This window comes from Amblyomma americanum, chromosome 7 (assembly GCF_052857255.1).
Source record: "Amblyomma americanum isolate KBUSLIRL-KWMA chromosome 7, ASM5285725v1, whole genome shotgun sequence".
NCBI lineage: Eukaryota > Metazoa > Arthropoda > Arachnida > Ixodida > Ixodidae > Amblyomma > Amblyomma americanum.
The window spans coordinates 76005638-76027000 of record NC_135503.1 but is presented as its reverse complement, the minus strand read 5'-3'; the positions used below and the strand labels follow the sequence as shown (position 1 = coordinate 76027000).

General features: G+C 48.8%; 2 protein-coding genes across 2 annotated transcripts; both read right to left on the bottom strand.

Moving 5' to 3' along the window:
• Positions 1-305: 305 nt before the first annotated feature.
• On the bottom strand, positions 306-9046 carry LOC144097812 (uncharacterized). The gene is made up of 3 exons (XM_077630440.1): positions 8895-9046; positions 6762-7000; positions 306-666 (listed from the first exon to the last, which is right to left on the bottom strand). Exons 1-3 carry the CDS (start codon positions 8916-8918, stop codon positions 306-308), a joined length of 624 nt encoding a protein of 207 aa, XP_077486566.1. The 5' UTR covers positions 8919-9046.
• Positions 9047-9048: 2 nt separating this feature from the next.
• On the bottom strand, positions 9049-19738 carry LOC144097811 (uncharacterized). The gene is made up of 4 exons (XM_077630439.1): positions 19301-19738; positions 15044-15252; positions 11727-12004; positions 9049-9176 (listed from the first exon to the last, which is right to left on the bottom strand). Exons 1-4 carry the CDS (start codon positions 19694-19696, stop codon positions 9049-9051), a joined length of 1011 nt encoding a protein of 336 aa, XP_077486565.1. The 5' UTR covers positions 19697-19738.
• Between the last annotated feature and the right edge of the window lie 1625 nt (positions 19739-21363).

Genomic DNA, 21363 nt, shown 5'->3' with positions numbered 1-21363 from the left:
ATGCCGCTGTAAGCTGAGAAAAAAAGACAGGCACGTTGCGACATCAACAGCAGCGACGTATAGACTGGCATACTCGATACGTGCAAACACGCCTTCGAAGCACGCATGGTTCGTTGCAGTCATCAAGAGTGTGTTTATAATCGAGAAATTATAAAAGAAGAATGCGCCGACGTTAACACTATAAAATCGGAGAAGCGAACAGCGCGGCGCTCCCTTCTCCGTCAGTACCCCCCCCCCCCCCCCCTCCCACATCCCCACTGTTCTCCCGGCAGCACGCCGCCGCTCCCCACGACGCCGTGGAAGCGCTAAGTCGGTCTCTTGCAGGCCACCTCGCAGGCCGTGCGGGACGGGAAGCGGTTGGCGCCCACAAGGCACCGGTGGGCGGACAGCAGGCGCGTCGACAGCCTGAAGCATCGCGTCGCGCTGCCCCCGCGAACCACGGACGGGGCGTCGGCGGCGAAGAAGGGGAACTTGAGGAGGCCGCTGCCGCAGGGCGCCGAGCGCGGGGCGGTGCAGGGCGGGTAGCGCGGGTTGGTGCAGCGGCTGGTGCACTGCTCGGCCGTGGAGAAGACGGAGCTCCCGTTGGCCGGGCAGCCGCCCCCGGGGAAGCTCCAGGCCACGCACAGCTGGCCGTCGAACCACCACCAGCCCGAGCGGACGTCCTGCCTGCAGAGGAATCAGGTGCAGGCCAGAACGGTTTATGAGAGTTCAAAGTCCCAAAGCGACTCAGGCTATGAGGGACGCCGTAGTAGAGGCCTCCGGTCAATTTCGACAGCCTGGGAACGGTGATATATTAACGCGACAGCGTTAAAGGCCCTGTTCTCTGGGAAGACCGGAGCGAATTTTCCAAAAGTGACCGTTGAACATAAGACATTAAATGTTTGGGCGGTTATCCTTGGAGATATTTTAAAAGCGTGTAGAAAAAAGCGCTCAAATTTGCTATAGAGAACAATATTCAATGATAGACAAACTTATACAAAATTGTCGCTTGCGTAAAATTTAACTGTATAAAAGAAACACACTGAAAAAAAAAACACCGTGCGGTAGATAAAACGGATTTTAGAAGCGCAATCTGGCCGGGTTGGAATGGGCAAAATCAAAATCTCCATCGCTCGCAGACTGTACAAGGAAGCTTCTTATCTGCAAACTACAGCTATGGCACTGTGGAAACTTAACTCCCATTTGCACTACACAAAAACAGTCTACTTATACTTTCTTCATCACACTTGAAAAAGCTCAGCGGGCACCACCCGTTCAGAGGCTAACAAGGAACAAAGAAAACTGAAAGGTATGGTGTTATTTGTTCTAGGTATGGTGTTATTCTAGGTATGGTGTTATTCGCTCCGCACTGCCTTGAGGCTCGCGGCCGCTGACACGTGTCTCGTGCTCGTGCCGGTATTCGGCTGGCTGGAATAAACCTGTCCGGTTGGCATCTCAACATGATGTCAGAAGTAACGCAATTCCCACAGTAAGCCAAGCCGGCACTGCTTCCTCTCGCTGAGGTACCCATCTACGGTGGCACATGTCACAGCAGCGTCTACGGCCTCCACTACGCGGCCAGAACATGGCGTCCGTCATTGACCCGCCCGAGTCCCTCTGCCTCAAGTCTCCTGCCGACTGGCCGAAATGGAGGAAGTGGTTCGAGCGTTTCTACACTAATTGCGGTCTCTGCGACAAATAAGGATCACGCCAAGTCGACACGCTTTTTTACCTGATGGGCAGCCAGGCCCAGGACGTATTCGGAACCTTCAAACTCTCCGGAAAGAACGCCCAGAACTTAGAAGTCGTCCTGAAGCAGTTCGACAGCTCCTTCATGCCGCGGCGCAACGTCACTTTTCAACGGGCACGCTTCAACACTAGGGTCCTAAACGACGGCGATTCCGTGGAAGACTTTGTAACTGCGCTTCACACGCTTCTCAACCATTGTGAGTAGGGCACCCTCCGAGAGGAACTGGTTCGAGACAGACTGGTCATCGGCATTCAAAACCAGAAATTGTCAGGGAGGCTGCCACTTGACGCTTATCTTACTCTCAGAAAGCGCTTGAGTTCGTCAGGCAGGTCGAAAGCGTTCGTCAGCAGCAAGCGGAGCTTCACCCCGTAACGCAACCGTCACAAAATTTCAACAGGCAGAGAGCAAGTCAGGCACCTCACGAAAGCTACTCATGCCAACAACAGCCGAGAGCACTTTGAATCAAGGCCACATTCGTGTCCAGCTGACAACATTCCGACATTGTGTCGTTGGTATGGAAAAGGACACCCGCGTTCACTATGCCCAGCGCAGACAGAGGTATGCAACGGCAGCCACAAGAACGGCCACTACGCGCCTGTCTGCATGCCACGCCGGGTCGACATCGTTGAAGCATCGGGACCAGACAACGAAGGTGGATTTCTCGGAACCGTCTCTTCCTTTCGATACGTCGACATGGGCGACAACCATCCTCGTGCAAGGCCAACTCGTCAAATTCGAGATCGGCACAGGCGCCGACGAGTCTGTCCTCCCACCTACGACTTTCATCATGCTCCCACATCAGCCGCCGTCGTCGTGTCCTCCTCGGCGGCTATACGGTCATGATGGGAGACCTCTTGCAGCCAAGGGTTTCGCGCGTCTTCAACTAGCCTCCCGGCTTCTATCTCACACGGAGGAACGTTATGCGCAAATAGAGAAAGGGGCTCTTGCCTTGATTTCGGGTTGCGGAAAATTCAGTGACTACCTGGCCGGCAAGCAGTTGACAATCGGAACAGCCCACAAGCTGTTGGTACCTATCTTGGTATCAAAAAGTCTTGATGTGCTTACACCGCGGCTATAAGGACTTAAAATGCGAATGATGAGGTGCCAGTACGAAGTGGTATATGTACGTGGGAAATAACTGCTCGCGGACGACACGCTTTCCAGGGCACCTCTGCAGGAGACTGGCGACATGGAGCTAGAAAGCGACATCGAGGCTTTTTTCGCTGCGTGAGGACAACCCTTCCCAACAAGCAGCACCCCCTTGAGTGGCTGAAAGAATCTCAAAAATGAGATCGCATGTGCTTGTATCTCCAAGAACACTGCACAAAAGAATGGCCTTCCCGAGGAGATTTACCGTTTGAATTAAGATCTTTCTACGAACATTGTCCACAGCTCGCTGTAGAGGGCGATCTGCTACTCTGCGCAGCACGTGTGGTTGTCCCACTCACGTGCAGGAAAGAAATTTTGCACCTTTTGCACGAAGGTTACTTCGGCATCACAAAGACCCAGGCGTGCGCTAAGGACTGTGTTTGGTGGCCTACAGTGGCCAAAGGCATCGCAACCACCATAAAAACATTGTCTAGAATTTGTCAAGACGTCCAGAAACCGAAAAGTGCCCCTTCAAAGCACCGAGCTTTCTTCAAGACAATGGGAGAGAGTTGCAAAGGACCTGTGGTTAATCTTGACTGATATTACTCCAGATATCCGGAACTGACTCCTCTAGAAAACCTATAATTAAGTATCGTGATCAATCCCTGCAAATCAATTTTCGCCTTACACGGCATTGCAGAGGTGATGGTCTCAAATAATGGTCCCCAGTTCTCGTCCTCTGACTTCACTAAGTTTGCTAAAGAATATGGGTTCAAATACGTCACATCCAGCCCACACTACCCTCAGAGCAACGGACTCGCTGAGCCTGCTGTGAAAGTCATCAAAACTTAAATTAAAAAGACACAAGGCCCGTAGCTGACCCTCTTGTCCTACAGGTCAACTTCACGGAAAATGGCTACAGACCCTCTGAACTATAAATGGGGAGGCGGTTGCAGACACAGATTCCTCTGACTCTCGAAAGGCTTGTTTTCCGTTTGCCAGGTGCCACTAAACTTCGGAATTTAGAAACCCAGTACCGCGAACAGCAGCGAAGAAACTACGATAGACGACATGACGTACGGCAACTTCTGACCCTTCTGGAAGGTGATGAAGTCCGGGTTACAGACTTAAACCGAAAAGAGAACGTGGTGGCGCCCGCAAGCGAGCCTAAATCATAAATAGTTGACACTGGGAACGGCACTATACAGCGAAATCGAACCCATCTTATCCTTTTTCTCAAGCCTGCGGATTAAGAGGGAGACAACCAAGATGTGGTATACGAGGAATCTCTGTGTGGTAACATACATGAAGACGACAAGGCATTAACACAACCTGGGACTTCAGTTTCTCCAAAGATTCACAAACAACCTTAGTTGACGCCTCCCACCGGCACTACAGGTGTGGACGGTGCGTCATTCCTCCCAAGATTTTGCTTTTTTGTCAGGGGAGATGTACGCAGTAGCCACATGCTATGGCTAGGCCGGTCAGCTTGGCTGCTCTGCTGCGCGCTTGCGTGAGGCTCGCGGCGGCTGGCACTCTTGTGCTCGTGCCGGTATTCTCCTGGTTGGCATAAACCTGTCCGGTTGGCATCTCAACGTTATTCAACAAAAGCATGCTAATAAAGTGTCAGTTTCCTTTCACATTCCTCTGAACAGCACACGCTTATAAAAGCTACCACAAAAAATGTTCCGACATGCCTTCATCGAAGACGCAAGTCTGAGATCCTTTTGCTGTAAGTCTCGACCAATCTGAACTGGCATGACTGTCAAAGGGACATTGATAACAACGGATGTTCGTCTATTTCCATAGGTTGCCACGTTAAAGTATACTTTCGAAGATAATACAGCTATTATCAGTCATAAAAAACAAAACTACAAAGTACAGTAACGCTACCACCAGGCGCCTTCGCAAGGAGACCACAACGACAAGAATGGTTTTTATAGTAGATGCCTAGAGGATAGGAGAGGTGTCAGAAAAACTTCTATATACACCATTGTCCAGCCAATCCGTAAATCAGCCCCAATTCCTCCCATAGCGGCAGGAGGGAAACCAACTGTAGCGTCGTATCACCGTCAAGAAATCATTAAAAGACTTATCTCGAGGCAAATGGTTTTTTCTGCCGTTGAGAACGCACTGTTTTATTTGTTAGAAGCCTTGGGCTCCTTTTTTTTTTAGACTCTCGGGGAGGGTTTTTTATAGTAGGATATTCTCCAACGGACACTGAAAAAAAGGTTTTCCAACAGACGCCTACTGAATCGGTGGAAAATGATGATGGAATACAACTAGATATGACAATGCTACTGGGCCTTCACAGCATTTAGGGACCTAGAGTGATTTAGCGTGGGCAGGAATTATTCACTTTTAAACACCAGTTCTCATCCAGTCACCAGGCGCGCCAAAATAGTTCAGACCAGAACGAGCACGACTTTCCTACCACATGCTAGGGTGCACTGCCATTCACTTGCAAGCGGCGACCAAATAGCACTTTGTATTCGAAGTCGCGGATTTGCGTTGAGCAGTAGGAAAAACATGTTCAAATTTTAAAACCCGTTTTATTCAGCAATAACTGCTTCTTTTGCTCCCGAAAAAAAAAACTTATTCAGAAAGAACCATAACATCTGGTTTCAAAAGAACGAAAATTGGTTGGAATCTTCTTGAGTGTTCTTTTGAGACGTGAACAAAACATTTGAGGCGGATACCACGCCTATATATACCGTCAAAATCGTGCAGGGTGTTCTAGGATCCAGACAGCAGCCAGAACATCAGAGCTCTACATCACGAAGGCAGTCCGCATGCACAGCACCTCAACACATAGGTTGTGAAACTTATACCGATGGTTGGTCTTTATGGTGCAGTTGGTGCGCAGCCTTGTATAAATATACCTGCAGATGGCTGCACTAAAAGCTCCCTCTGACCAAATGCCTTGGGGCTATCCATACCGGGTGTTCCAACTAACATGTTCAGAAATGCTTTGAAAATATGGAAGAGTGCTTTTATCGCCATAGCATCGCCAGTGGTGTAGCGCATCAGAATACGGCTAATACGTACTAACCAGTAGGCTGGTTGACTAACATTTAACAGTTCACTTTTTAACTATTACTTTTCGTCTCCTTATTTATTGGGAGTCGTGTAAGTAATATCTCCTTCAGTTTTTGAAATTTAAAAACGCTGTTACTTTCGACGCTGTAGCCCAACAAATTTTGGTTATTTCGAAGAGTTAAATGCACTGGAGAGGTTGTTCTGCCTGCAAGCTTTTCCAGAGCAACGGTATTTTGGCGCGTTATGGATAAAATTTATTGGTCCACAGCGCCGACGGTAGCAGCGTTTTCTAAATTCTAAAAACTTATATGTATATTAATTACTAGGGCTAGAAGTCTCTCAATAAATAAGGAGACAAAGAGTAATAGTTACAAAGTCAACTATTCAATATCAGTTAACCAATCAACTAGTTAGCACGTCTTAGCTGTACTCTGAGACGCTTCACCTCCGACAATGGTATTTTTAAAGCCTATTTTTAAAACTGCTGAACATCTTAGGTGAACACCCGATATATGGTCGCTCACGGCAACATTGCACAAGTGGTGGCCTCCAGAGCAAACGGCGGAGCGAAACTTGTAACTAAACTGCCTCCTTCTCTTGTGGGTCGGCGGGAGTAAGCGTTTCCGAGGATGCTCCAACTATGGTCACTTCATGTGGTCCAGTCCGGCTTAACAGAGGAAGCTGGGTGCGTTGCAACCAGGAAGCAAATTCTGCATTTTATTACTTCAAAATCAAGAACTGTTTCAAAGGACTAAGTTGCACAGATGCCATTGGGTGTTGTCTGATGAACTATCCGCACCCAAATGAAGATAGAAGATAACACCTGCAATTGCTGCGCTCTGCTCATTCTTCGCCCTTGAACCTACGGTGGACGGCCAACGCCTATCGCGCGTGGTCCCCGTACCTCCTGCAGCCGATGAAGAGGGTCCGGTCGAGGCAGGCTTCCATCGGCGGCTCAGCCAGCACGCAGCTCCTCTCGCAGTCTCGCCACGAGACGAACCGGTTGGCGCCCCGGTTGCACAGCTGCACCACCTGGTCCTCCTCGCCGACCGCCAGGCAGGCGTCCGCGGAGGCCCGGTAGTGGAACTCGCGACGGGCCTCGGCGCAGTACGTGTAGAAGACTGCCCCGCACTCGGGCTTCGTCTACGCCCAATCGTGGGATCAACAGAGTAGTAAAATCTATATTAGCACTATCATTGGAACGACGGCACAGATGCGGGCGTTGAATGAAATGTTCTTTGGGAAATTAATCGTGTCTACAGAAAGCGAATGCCTTTTTTTTTCGAATACTCAAGACATCCTGACAATGGAAATAGCGTAGTCGGGTTAACCTTAAGAAGTATAGACAAGCGTGGACTGAAAAGCAGCACTGAGTGGAGGATATTCTAGATTAAATAAAAACAATTGGAGGCGACACTTAATCTCAGCGTTAAAGGTAAGACGCGATAGCGTATTGGTTCGTCCCCATAAATGCATGTAGAAGGTCATTCGCTACTTTACATTCGTAAATGTCTGGAAATTATCATACCACTACTGCCCTGCTATGGCAGGTGCTGCCTCCAGTGGGGTTCGTGCGACCCAGGTTGCTCTTCCCGAGCAACCTCTCGTGACCAATCATTAACTTAACTACCACCTGGCACGGTGCGCAGTTTGCTCACAATTCGATGGGCAGGTTGCTATGACGCCACAAAATTACATGACCTAGACGAACCATCTACCTCCAAGGTTTTTATACATGGGAATTTTCGTGGATTTTTCCCTCACGGTTAACAACGCCGACGACGGTGCCGTATTTTCTCTGACACGAGCTCGTTAAAGCTATTGCGTTAATAATGTAAGGATTTAACTCGGACATAGCAAGCAATCCGCACAGCAGATAGTCGGTCCTATTCTGTTAGTGTGACCGCATGGGCACCAATACAAGGGACACGTTGCCGGAGGTAGCAGAAAGTCAGATCAGGACCAGATATTGCAGAAATTTCCAGGCATAAGGTGCGCCCGATGCTGGCACAGGAGGGAGGCTAATTGCACATTCATTGAAAAAAAGCCTTTGGCCAATAAAAAACGCAAACTGGTTCATAACAGAATTGATGACACCGAGAGATCAGTAGCGGGCTGGTAGTGCTTCGCCAGCCAGTTCTGTTAAGCCCTTCACATGCGCCGCAACGAAGCGTATCCTCTGACATGGGGGCAGTGCCGACAGGTATTTAATGCGTGAAATGACTTTAAAAGCAATGAAGCGCTCTAGAGCAATTGCAACAATTATACAGACCGTTTCAAATATTACAACAGGCGTTTTAAAAATTAGGACACATCGCTAATTGGCCTGAAATTTAGCCTGTTAGCAATACACTGTTTTGCACATGACCTCGGGAACGTCATGCTGATGCACCGCACACAGCTTCCACCAATCTTAGAAGAAAGAACACGGTTTTGCCGGGCTCCTGGAACAATACGTGGAAGCAGTTGTGACGTCTACGTAAGCCGAACAGGTAAGTGTATCACACTACATAAACTGCGAATGACCCAAACTCCCCACCACCCCACTACCTCTCTACACAGCCACTGAGGCCTCCTCTTAACTTCGCCTAATTTAGTCAGCCATTCACAGAACAGATCTAGCCTATACCATCAGCAAGCTAACGAGAGACAACGGAGCATAGCCGCACTACGCACGCGCATTTACCGGTTGACGGGATAAGTGGCAGCAGGCACGTCTTCCAAAGCTTTCTTTAGGGTAACAGGAACACCCAATTAAGACGCCCCTTCACATTTCCTTCCTGAGGTTATCTTTCCGCACTTAATGACAGTGAAAGACCGTGACAAAAAATGCATTTGTAAGGTAAGAAGCCACTGCACGCGCCAAGCACGTAATCGCATATGTACTAGGCTCTGGACTGCGCAAGTTGCAATGTCAATCCGTAAATGACAAAGTGCAAATGTTCAAGCTTCCGGTTTCAAGTTTGAGCCGTTTCCATGTCTAGGAACAGCCCAGCTGAACATTCCTTGCGAAGCAGGCTCTGGAAGCAGCACTCACGGGTCTTCGGAAGGGGAGCTCCATCGGATTCTGGCCGGTCGCGGACCGCTGGCGTTTCCGTAGCCAGAGGGGTCAGCGCTCGACCCGGGGCTGATGGCCGGCCGCTCAGTGGTCGAGTCCGCGTCGACACCTTCCTTCTCTTCCTCCTCGTCGCTCAGAGTGGACGGCCTCTTCCAGGCGGCCGCCCGCTCCCCTCCTCCTCGGCCCCTACGCCGGGCCCCTCACGCCGCGTGGGTGCGGTTGCTGCGGCCTTCGGCAGCACCGCTTCGGTGCCCGACAGCCCTGACACGAATGAACAGCGAGCGTAGCGTGGTAGCACGATTACGATGACTACGCAGTGCTGTTTACCATGACCATAGAACAAATTGAAAGACAAGGAGGAACCTCTTCCATTTGCCCACTTTATATACACAATGCCTCGCCTAACGAAAAAATCTTCAACAGCCCAAGCAGACACCAAGGTTGCAGCCTTATGTCCGCTTCTCGCTGAATCAACCGCATCCAGACGGAGCTTAACTGGATAATTTTTAAAGCGAAAGCTTTATTGGCCGCAAACTCGCGGTTTCGCCGTGGCGGTACTCCATCGAGGCACGTGACGTCACAACGCGCGCCTCGCCGCGGAAGGTTACTGTGCTTCGCGCGCAAGCCGCGCCATCTAGAATGACGTCACACCACGCCGCTCGCCGTCGCCGCCGTTTGATAGGACGTGACACCGCGTTCCTCGTCGTTGCGCACGCCTCCGCTCTCTTCGACAGCTGCGTCGCATACGTGACAAGATGTCACAGGATTGAAAAGGAGAGCTGGCGTGCGCCGCAGCCACCGTTGAGGCTACAGTATGGACGGCGACAATTCTGATAAGCTGGAGGAGGCGTGGAATCGACAGCGGAACGAGATGAAGTGGAAACGAATAGCCCAGGAAACAGATGAAACAGCGCTCCGAACGACTGGCTAAACGCCGCCGTGAATATGCGGCCGCGAGACAGGGACGTATAACGTCCGGTGTCTCGACCGCTAGCAGCAGCGACAGCAGCCGGAGGAGAGACCTGAATCCCGCTTCACTGAAGGCCATGAACGATGGAATGCTACCAAGAGATTTCAGCGGCGGGCTCAAGAAACCAAAGAACAACGTGCCGTTAGCCTAGAGAATAGGCGTAAGAGTGGCGCGACCCCTTCAATCCTTGGATAGCCTCGGTGCTGAAATCAAACATGGACATACAGGTCGTACTGTACGTTTGTGCCTGTGCTTCATACGTTGTGGAATATGTGACCAAGGCCAACTGGGGAGTTTCAAACTAGCTTTCGCTACATATAACCTAGCATAGCCGAGCTAAGCCACTGCCATTTTATAATAGGGGTGTCGAATTCCCATCCACTCCGAGTCCGCCGATTCATTTAAAGGACGGAGTGTAAGCTGATTGCCTCCCTACATTACAAAACTGCTTAGTTACTCACAACAGAAGTTTTAGAAGCGTTTGTCAAATAGGCTGAGCCGCCTTTAAATGTACTACCTCATTATCGTAAGACGGGCCTTCCTTGCGTATGGTATTTAGAATGAACAGCTTTCAACACAGGTTCCGCATACCCCGTGTGCCCCCCCCCCCCCAACCCCAATAAAAAAAAAGAAGAACGAAATGAATTCCTCACCACTCGATGCCGATCTGCTCAACCACCCCTCAATGTGATTATTGGGAACGCCTGGCACTCTCGTAATCAGCGAGTTCCTAAGCTGTAGCGCCGGACGTTGCCAATAGTGCGCTGCAGTGAATGGTCACATGTGCTATCTTCTTACTCGCCACTTTAGAACAAGTGTCCCAGCTAAAGGTAATCAAACTTCTAAACAATATGGAGTGCCCTAGCCCCGTGGAACCCACTGAAGACTGTTCGAAGTCGCAAGGCGTAGTTATTTTTTATCTCCAAAGGTATTAATGAATAGAAACTCATTGGCTAACTCTTTAATTATTAGCATCGGAAATAAAGTGTCAGTGCAGAAGTTGCAGACCGTGTCAGAAAACGGCTGGCTGACGCTCGCACCAAGGTAGAATTTACGCTGCTTTTTCTACTGGCCGTAAAAGAAAGGTAAAACGTGAGAGCTGTCGAAGCATATCTCTCGCCCAGTCCAGATGCAAATCCCTGAAGGGGGCAGCGCCCCGTTGAAAAGCGGATTTTGTTCTCCGAGACGCGTCTCAATTCCTACGCTGAAGCAGAACCGCTTTCACGTGGAAGAACCTTATCTTTTAAGGCCAGTAAAAAAAACTACTGTACGTAAAGGTCATTTGATAAAAACATTAGTAAGCAGTTCTTTCAGACCTCAAACTGCTTCACCGATATTTCATTCCTGAAGTCAATACTTCAATGAGCAGTTAGCTCCTTAGTGGTTTATGGGGCTTAGCGTGCCAAAGCAACACAGGCTATGAGGGATGCCGTAATGGAGGGGTCCGGTATTTTCAAGGACCTGGGAATCTTTAACGTGCACTGACATCGCACACAAAACGGGCACCTAGCAATTCGTCTCCATCGAGATGCGACCGCCATGGCAGGGATCGAACCCGCGTCTTTCGGATGAGCAGTCGTGCACCATAACCATTGAGCCACCGAGGCGCAAAGCTAAATAGCATTTGTAATTAACTTCGCAGAATTTAACACACTGCAGATTAGGCCACGTCAAAATCAACAGCCAATGCTTGGTTTCACAGGTTTTCAAAAGTTTGACAACCTTCAGCTGGGACACCAGAGTTAGCTAGCTGAGTCGAACCGCAAAGACAAGAAATGAACAGGCGGAAACTTCCATGAGTTAAAACAGATATTTCCTGCTCTCCCTCGCAGGCAGCTCACCAGCGGCGTCGCGCGGGCGGCGTTCGTCGGAGGCCGCCGTGACACGCCTCTCCAGCCTGGCGGCGGTGACCACGGCCGAGGTGACCAGCAGCACGGCCAGCACGGCGCCACCAACAGCCAGGGGCAGTCCGCCACCGCCCCAGCCACGGGGCTCGATGGGCACGGTGTCCGTGCACGTGGACACGTCGCGGCGCTCCACTGCTCCGGAGCCGATGGTCGCCTGAGGACCCTTCGCGGTTACCTCCTGGACGCCGCCGATGCGCACCGAACGCGACAGCCTGCGACGCGGCACCGTCACATGCCGTCAGACGAGCCCTTCAACATCTTGTAGGCACATTCCTCTTTTTTTCACCCTTCGTCGCCCACTTAGGCGGCAGGAGGCGGGAACTAATCAACCAAAAATATTGTCTGCTGCCACTGGTAGATTTCATTGGGCAGGAGAGCCCAGAACGGTCTATCAAAAAAGAAGAGGAAGCTGATTTTTTTTTTCTCCCTCCTGCGCGCGGAAGGAGTGGCAGCACAGAGAATTTAACTCGTCAATCCGGAGGAACTTTTCTTCCTGCATGGTGGAGAATGCCCTTGTGGTCGATTTTGATCGAGTTCGTGGATTCTAATGGTTGTGGCTATGTAATGAGTGCGTCCTTAATCATAAGAAAAGGAAAAAATATTAGTAGTTAACTGCAAGATATGAGTCATCGTCAAGGAGCACCGCAAGCACAAATGCAGTGGGCAGATGTAGATCAAAGTTCTGGAACAGGTAGAGCGTGACAACTTCCGTCGGGTTTCCTCGAGTAGCATGTTCCTGTTTCGCTGCACCTCCATCAGGATCGGGTCACTCAGTAGCGGAGTGAGTCGCCCTGGTGCGATTGCGTTACCCCGCTCTTATCCGACCAGTAGAACTCACCAATATATAGCTGTACCGCCTGTCCGCGTGCCCTGTGCACACGCAAGAAATCGCCCTCTTAAGACCCAAATGCAGCAGGTATACCTCGATAACATGATCACGACTGCGGCGACTCTAGGCCGACCTCAATAGTATTCGCGTTGGTGACCAGGTGTAGTCAGTTATTCTTGGCCACGACATAGTCATAACAACACCGTGTACCATGTATACTTGTCTTCATGTGAAGCTTCTGCTCTAAATAGTCACAGACGCATCGGCAACCATCTTGCTCCAGCCCTGCTCTCCTACACCAAGCTCCACCACATCTCACTCTCACATGCGACAGCATTTTAAGTTGAATTTTTACGCTTCGTCGCAGAACTGCCATAATGCGAAACTCCGCTTCATTACTCCTTTTTCCTTTTCTCTGCTAGCTGCATGTGACCTCACTGTGCGTTTAGTGGCATTTCAGCAAATCCACCTGTCGACTTGCGGGCGGTCCTGCTGTGCTATCATCATGAAACATCAGCCACTGCAACTACACGGGTTACGCGCCGGGATTGGCCAGAATGTGACCAACCCGAACATACGCTCTAGTCCGACACAACTCAAGAACACAGCGGATTTACTCCGTCACAGGACACACATTCAGCAAATTACGTCGGCCGATTCTCATGCCTCTCATAGCGCTACAATGCTGGAAGTGGAGCTGTGAGAGAGGGGCTATCCCCAATGTTTGACCATAGACCTAAGGGACTTGCCTTTTTCTTCTACCACTCCCTGCTAACAGACAATCCAGAGAGCGGCGCCACAATGGAGAGAGGGACATAACTAAGGGGCTAACACCTTTCATTTACCACTCCCTGCTAGCCTGACAATGCAGAAACCAGTGACACAATGGACAGAGAAGCTATCCTGAACATTTGGCCCCATACCTAAGGGTCTATAGGCTTTTATCTACCACTCCCTGCTAGCCTGACAATGCAGAGAAGGGCTATCCCCCAACATTTGACCACATACCTAAGGGACGATCCCCTTTCATCTACCCCTCCTTGCTAGTCTGGCAATGCAGAGAGTGGCCCCACAGTAGAGACAGGGGCTATTTCCCAACATTTGACCACATACCTAAGGGTTTATCACCTTTCCTCTACCACTCCCTGCTAGCGTGACAATGCAGGGAGAGGCGCCATAATGGAGGGAGGAGCCCTTCCCTTTATGGGCTCAGATAGACCCCTCTTTCTATTGTGACCCAGCTCCCTACATTGTGATCGCAGCAGGAGAATCGGACGACGTCATTGGCTGGGAGGGGGTTCTTAGAGGAGGACAAGCCGCTGCGTTCTTGACTTGCATCCAACTATAATGAATTATAATGAATATAAAACTATAATGAACTATAATCAATATAAAAATAAAGGTTGCATGTAATGTTCGTCCACAGCATAAGCTTCTATCATTTTCCTGGTGCTTGTACAGTAATTGTTTTTGAGGAGTGTCAGCCGCAGAATGTTTATACATATAAGTTCAGAAAACGAAATTGTATATGACTCCGATTTCATAATGGCGCTGACTACGTGACGCAGAAACATACACAGACTTCCAAATTTTTTAATAACATCGCGCGACCGTTTGCCGTGCTTCATTGAACAACGTTTTAACGGCGATTAAAGGGCAAAATTCCTGAAAGCTCACGCAAGCGCCAAAAGTCCTCTCCGACGGAAGCGTCGTCTGCTACGCTGTTCAATAATGCGCTGACATTGACTGTCACGCAATATTAATAAAAATTCGGGACACTCCACATAAAATTCACACGCTCTTAGCACTTTCAACATAACCATACTCGAACCACAGCATGGCGTCTGCTGGCCTCGCACGCGACCACTCAGCGCTCAAGTTGGAGAAAATTAATATGAGACGCTTCTTTCTAGATCTTCTACTTCCACTTCTCTCTTCTCTGTTAGTAAATAGCCAGTTCTACAGTATAAAACTATTTTCTAGAGCTAAAAGTGTGGACGACTATCATGCTTCTGTCCTTTTCGCATTCATCCGCTCCTCTTTTCGCCTTCATAGCGTGTAACGGCTTCTTACCGTTGCACGTGCGCCAAGAGCTTAAACAGATGTCCCGATAACCAGCACTAAGAACTTCGAAAGTTATTGTACCATTTGTCATAGGCGATGTTTGCAAATACGAACTTAGGACACCTGCCTCTCCTGTCTCGTCAGGACTTCATTCAGAATAACAATGTCTGGTGGAATCTTTGCAGCAAATAAACCCCTTTAACACAAGAAAAAGTAAGCGTGCTACGCAATGGACGTCACCATGTCGACGATACCTATTTCGCTATATTTGGTCATGTTGTATTGCAGCTACAGACGGCTTTACACCCTTATGGGTGTAGTCAATAGTTTACAGTGTGCGCGCAAAGGGCCCACGTACAGCACTGCCGTTCTGCTGCTGCTAGCGCCGCTGGTGCTGGTGGTGTCACTGCTGGTGCTGCTGGTGCTGCTTGTAGAGGAGCTGCCCGTGGTGCCCGAGTCGCTCTCCAAGCTGTACACTATGGCGTGCCGGCAGCGCCACGGGCTCGGCAGAGCCTCCGGCAAGCCGTCTGACGGCTCGGTGGCCGTCGGCAAGGGCTCAGCAAAACGCTGCGCAGATAAGGCAAGGAAAGAACCGTCATCAAAAACCAGCATAACTTTTGTGATGCAGTGGTAGCGAAATGCACCGAAATTTTTGCCCACCGTCGCGACGCAGTATTCATGGCAAGAGATGTAGCGCCCACCCTCATTCGTCCCCACGAGAGGGCACACTGAGAGGCACCCTATACGCATAGACTGCACACCCGTACCTCATGAAAGGGAATATATTTTCACTTGCTTGCAAGTGAAGACTTCAGGTCTAATAGGCGAGTAAGTTATCTTGATGTCCGAGAGTATTGCCGTCCAGTTTCCTGCACGCGCCCCACCGATGATGTACACTGCGTAAATCTGCGCCGACCAATAGAATTTTAAGCGTACATTAATTCACGAATGAGACGAGAGCTACTGCCGGTGATTTCCTCCGCTGATGTACCTATTTATATATTTTTTTTATTTATAATACAGTCCTTCAGCGCCCGAGGGCATTATTCTAGGATTTGAAAATGACAACATTTGATGGTACGGCAAAAAAGAGTGTGATATATATATCACACTCTTTAGTATATATATATATATATATATATATATATATATATATATATATATATATATATATATATATATATATATATATATATATATATATATATATATATATATATACATAGGCATAGAGTTGACACACGGTTGAAAAAGTAACGGTCTTTTCCCACTGATCTCCACTAGGGGGCTAGATGGCGCATCGGGCGCCCGAAAGTGAAGCCACCGAATGTAAGCGTGCTGGTCCCGGAAATCGCCCTTCGGCAGTGCTCGAAATCGGACCTCAGCACGGTTTTTCAGTTTCGGTTTTCGTTTTACACTTAGCATTTCGTCTTTTTGTCATTGTCCTCTTTTTCCACAACAGTGCCTACCTGTTGCGCCGTCAGCTGCATGAGGAGACCAGCGAAATTTTCGCTAAAGACGTTTCAAAAATCAGGGTCCAATGCACCGCAATGGGACGACACTAGCAGACGACAGGACGTCACTCGCGCCTTGTCTACTGTGCTCTGTTTAGTCCCGTTGCGGTAGCGTCGCCAACTCTGCTCTTTCTTGTGGTGGTTGTTGCCGCGCTCTAAGGCCAAGTTATACCATTAATGTGGCATAAATTTCAGAAAAAATAGGTAAAAACATTCAGCAGGCAGCCGACTTTGCAGCGACCATTCTACCGAATTATGTTTAGACCGAACCGGAGCGAGGGCGAGGCTACTATCTGTTGATGGGCCGAAGGTGTTCTGCTGGTTCACAATAGAGCATCCAAAAGGTATGGTACTGCTTTTTGTACGGAGTGTATCATGTAGTGTTTCGTACTGTAGCAATTTATGTCCGAATGGGTTTTTTTTTCGTGATGCTTGCTGCAACTGCGCTTGTCCCGCGCGCTGCAGCATTGGTCTTTCTCGTCAGTCGCTTTTTCGAGCTGTGCAGCTGAAACGTGGCTGTGCTATGGAGTTAGTTTAAAAGCACGTCTGAAAGGTAAATTACACAGTAAAGCAACCAACATCAGCTGTAATCGATGAGAAAGACATCGTCCACCACCAACTCGAAACTGAAACTACGGCATGTCAGGATTTTCCGCGCCATCGTTCGCCTTTTCTTTGCCCATGAAAATTCGGTTTTAAGATGACCTACCCTCATCGTTATTCCACTATTTCCCCTAATTACGTTCTAAATACAAGAACCAGATAAGAACATAATTGTTTATTGCGCGCACCCCTTTGCTGCGGCATGCTGAGAACTGCATGCTAGTTTTCCTCGGTTTCTGTGAAATTACGAGGTTCCCCAAAATGCTCACATATCTCGCGTTGAGCTTGCTTATTCCTTTGATATTGCAGTGTACGTTACACGAAAACAGCGCGAATAATTGAGGACGGAAGGGCGAAAGACACGACTTTTGTATATATATATATATATATATATATATATATATATATATATATATATATATATATATATATATATATATATATATATATATATATATATATATATTACATAGGTAATCTTGCAAAGTATCCACCGAAGCTAGGATCACAGCACACGCCGCGAAAACACTGACATATATGTAGTGAAAAACACGCGCAATAAGATAACTGCGCGCCACATCACACATGCGGCACTGAGTGATGCCATCTGGTAGCCTGTTTCACTCACTGATCGACAGTGCAAGAAGATATTTTATACACCATTTTTCGACATTTTGCGGCCTTTTTTGTGATCGGCGTTCTGATAACGACTGCAGAGCCGACACCATAACTGTAATCTTTTGGAAGCATGCCTTTTCCAGAGGCAGCTCTAAACTCAGTCCGGGATGAAGTTTGGAGGCACATGTTGCTTTGTGTCGGAATGGTGAGAGTCAAGGGTCCCAAACTTCTCTATAGGCGCTTTAGCACCGGTAATTCCATTTTCATTCAAGAGAAGTTACGTATTTTTGCGAAACGAGAAAATTAAACGATCCATTGTGAGGACAGCTCATTCAAGTGGAGCCCAATAGGTAAGGCCCAACACAAACGTCACTTATGACAGCGTGGCAGTATTCGTGTTGTTCATGTCACAAGGAAATGCTTTCTTGCTAAATGCGCGCTTGTGGGTTGTGCCTCTCTCTTCATTTTCTCAGCGACATGCATAAATTTAATCAATGCTAGAAATGGGGCTGGTCTATACTACATTTCTTTGTAACGCAGCGTCTTCAGCGTAGACAGAATAAACGAGGGCGTAGAGAAAGAATCAACATACGTTTTTAGCATACCGGAGACGTATACCGGTTTACCAGACGTCTCCTGCGCACGTGCAGAGACATGGATGAGGTCAGGAGCGGCCACTGCGCATGCATAGCAGGCGTCCAGTAAACCGGCATGCGTCAGCGATAAACACGCGCCTGAAACAAAGATTTCCAAAAAATCAGAAGGCCACAGGCGCCTCTATGGACGCAATTTAATAACGTTGCGACTCTAGTGGGAAAAAAGGTACAAAACTCGGCCAGTACACAATTATACGTGTGTACGCGGAGCTTACAAGAGGCCTTCTGTAGAAACATTTACGGCGCTGCGAAGTAATGATGAGGCAGATGTTAAAACCTCCATCTCCCTATCGCAGCTGCATAGACCTTAGCTGCCTGCGGTAACGTGCCAGTGGCCCTTTCATTTGCAGAAATTTAGCCTAGCGGACACATATACCTTATTGCCTCACGCTGGATGTGCATGCGCAGTGCCACACCTTACCCGCCCTAGCCACTGCGCGTGCACAGGATGCGCCCGGTAGCAGTCTGACCGACCTTTTCCTTCAGCGCGTTAAACAAATCATGCAACTGTTGTGCTAGTCATTAGCGCGTGTCTCCCTACATAGCCGTTTATGGGCAAGGGAACGAAAACAACAAATTCCCTTATCCTTTTTCGTCGTGGCTTTCCGTCGAGCTGGTTGTGTCTTCTTTGTGAAGACAGCGTTTCACCCTCCCAGCACCTCACCGCACAGTAGATTCAAAATACAGCGCGTTTTGGTGGTAACTGCAGAGACACTGCTACATCTCTACCTTACCTCCTTCCTCGCTACCACCCTTAAACCTCCCGCTCTGTTTAACAGGTGGGGCGGCCAAGGCCACCTTCATGCACTGCCTTTGGGAATGCCCCCTACCCATGGTAGTTCCCCCCTACCCAACCCATCTCCCTCCTAATTTGAGGCCTCTCTGCGAGTTGTTCCACCAGCTGATCGAACATGGCTAGTGGACAGAGCTCTCCGTGAAGCCCAGTCCCGTGGACTTTTAGACAAGAAAGAAGCCCACCCTTGAGGGCATTTTGCTCTTTTGTTAAAATAAACTGTGCCTCCTCCTACTACAAAGCGCAGCATAGTGCTATAAATGGGCTTCGAACCTTCTGGCTCTCTCCAACTGCGGAGAGCCAACACAACTCTTCTGCTGGGATAGTTGGCGTATCTCCAACACGGTTCAGGTCGCCATCCAAGGCGACACCACATAAATAAAAACTTTAAGAAGTGCGCGGTCTCCTGTTTATGCAATAGCCTGACTTACGGTTTGTCCACGCTGTCCGAGGTGTCTGGCGCAGGTCCCCGGCTGTGGTGCCCTGACCCCTCGGTCGCCCGTGAGGCGAAGAAGTGACGGGGGCTGCGCGGACCTCACAGCAGGGGGCAGCGGCAGCATCGGCCGCAGTTGACCCTCAGATCTGAAGGCGCAGCGCCTGGCCGCGGGCGACACCGAACGTCGCTCGCTGTCGCACGACTGCGTCTTCTCCGGTGGGCAGGACGGCAGCTCCGACTTGACGCTGTACGTGAGGTTCCCCAGCGAAAACTCCTCCGTGGTCCTCCGGGCAGCGCTGCAGCTCATAGTGTCCTGAGGATACGTAGTGGTCATGGTGCGGGAGTGTCCGGTCTGCGGGCGGTTGGTGTACCCGAAGGACGGGGGTCTCATCGTGACCAGGGAGGCCTTTCGTGCTTTCGTGAAAATGGAAGACTGAAAAGAATGGCTTCACGTGATCTCGCGCGCCTTCCTTCGCCTTGTCTTCGCCGCTCGTGCTTGTAATATTCACGAGTCGAATGTCGTCTTCTTTTGTGCAAAGGAATATTTCGAAATCCCCGAACGGTTAACGTAAACAAGATTTTTGAACCTAAGGCATTCTTCGGTGCTCGCCGGGGTGTCTGCGAAAACAACAGCAGGAATGCATTCTATGGGGAATATCTAAAAATTCAAGTCCAAATTCAAGCCTGAACATTTTGATCTCATTCATTTTGGGGGATAACTATAGAGCTCTCGTTTTTAGAGCAAATTATAAGAACGACTAAAAGTAACGATTTTTAACGTGCTAGTGCGCCCTGGAAGCAATGCAATGTCGCATATAAAATGTCGCATAATAAGTTCACTAATTATCCATGTGTTGTTAAAAATTTTAATTCACAATTCGAAAAAATTCTCTTAAATCCACTAAAACCAATCGCAAGCGTTGTAAAAGAAAATGGCGAAAACAAGAACCTGTTAAAGCAGCATGACGATTAGCTCCCACCTTTGCGCAGACATTGTGAGTATGTATACAGCGCGTTTTAGCAGTCATCCTTCCCTTCCAGAATTAACAACTAGCCCGTTCGTGAGCTCTATAGTGCTAGGTTCCCCATGTGAATCCTGCCATGCTTGACAAAACTGACATCCAAATAAAAATCCAAAGCAGTAAAGTCACGTGTAACCAGAGCATTAATAAGATACATATGAAACACATATTTCCCAGTCATGTAACTCTGCAAGGCATCCGTTTGATAAGATGACACTCTTGACTGTGTGGATTAAAGACCGACGTGGGATCTACATCTACAACTTTTTTGCCATTAGCGGTGTTTTTGCTACAAAGTAAGCACAAATTCTTAATTACTTACAGAGCGTATAATTTTCCTGATAAATACGATTCACTTCTCAAATTTACAGATGATTAATATTAAATTATTGCTGACACTGATTTTCCTGCATACTCAATAATATTCCTTTATTTCGCAAGAAATTCTCCCGCGCTCTGCTTTTCCACAAGCTAAGCGTATCAAGTATACATCTAAACTACTTAACCGGATCCGTAGTTTCCTCACACTATGAGGTCGCTTCACTCCTGCAAATAATTGAAATCGTTTTTAGGCATTGTGGGTCTATGGGCGATCCTCTTTCATCTGCCATCCCCTGCGATGTCATGCTACCAGGTAAAGCACGATTATCCACGACGTCATGAGAATTGGTCGACGCTTTTGGCTTGAGGGCCTCCTTTGAGGGGCATCTGCCGCTCTGTTGTTGAGTTGTATCCAGCTATAGTCAGTTCTGAATGCCTGTTTATTCAAGACATCTTGACGTACTTTCTGTACGTTGCACTTGCCATTCTTCAGGTCCGGTGCACGTGTCCTGCACTGCACCATGCATCTGTTAGCACACCCTTGAGCTCTAGAAGCATATCCTATCTATGTAAAGGGCATGCTGTTTACTGAATCACAGCCTGGCTCCGTATTGTGTAAGGAGCCATTCCCTTGCCATTCCATTTTGTCCTCTGCCATTGCTAGCTGCTGCCATTTCAGTGGGGCTTCGGAGCAGTCGTCACTCTGGTCTCGCCA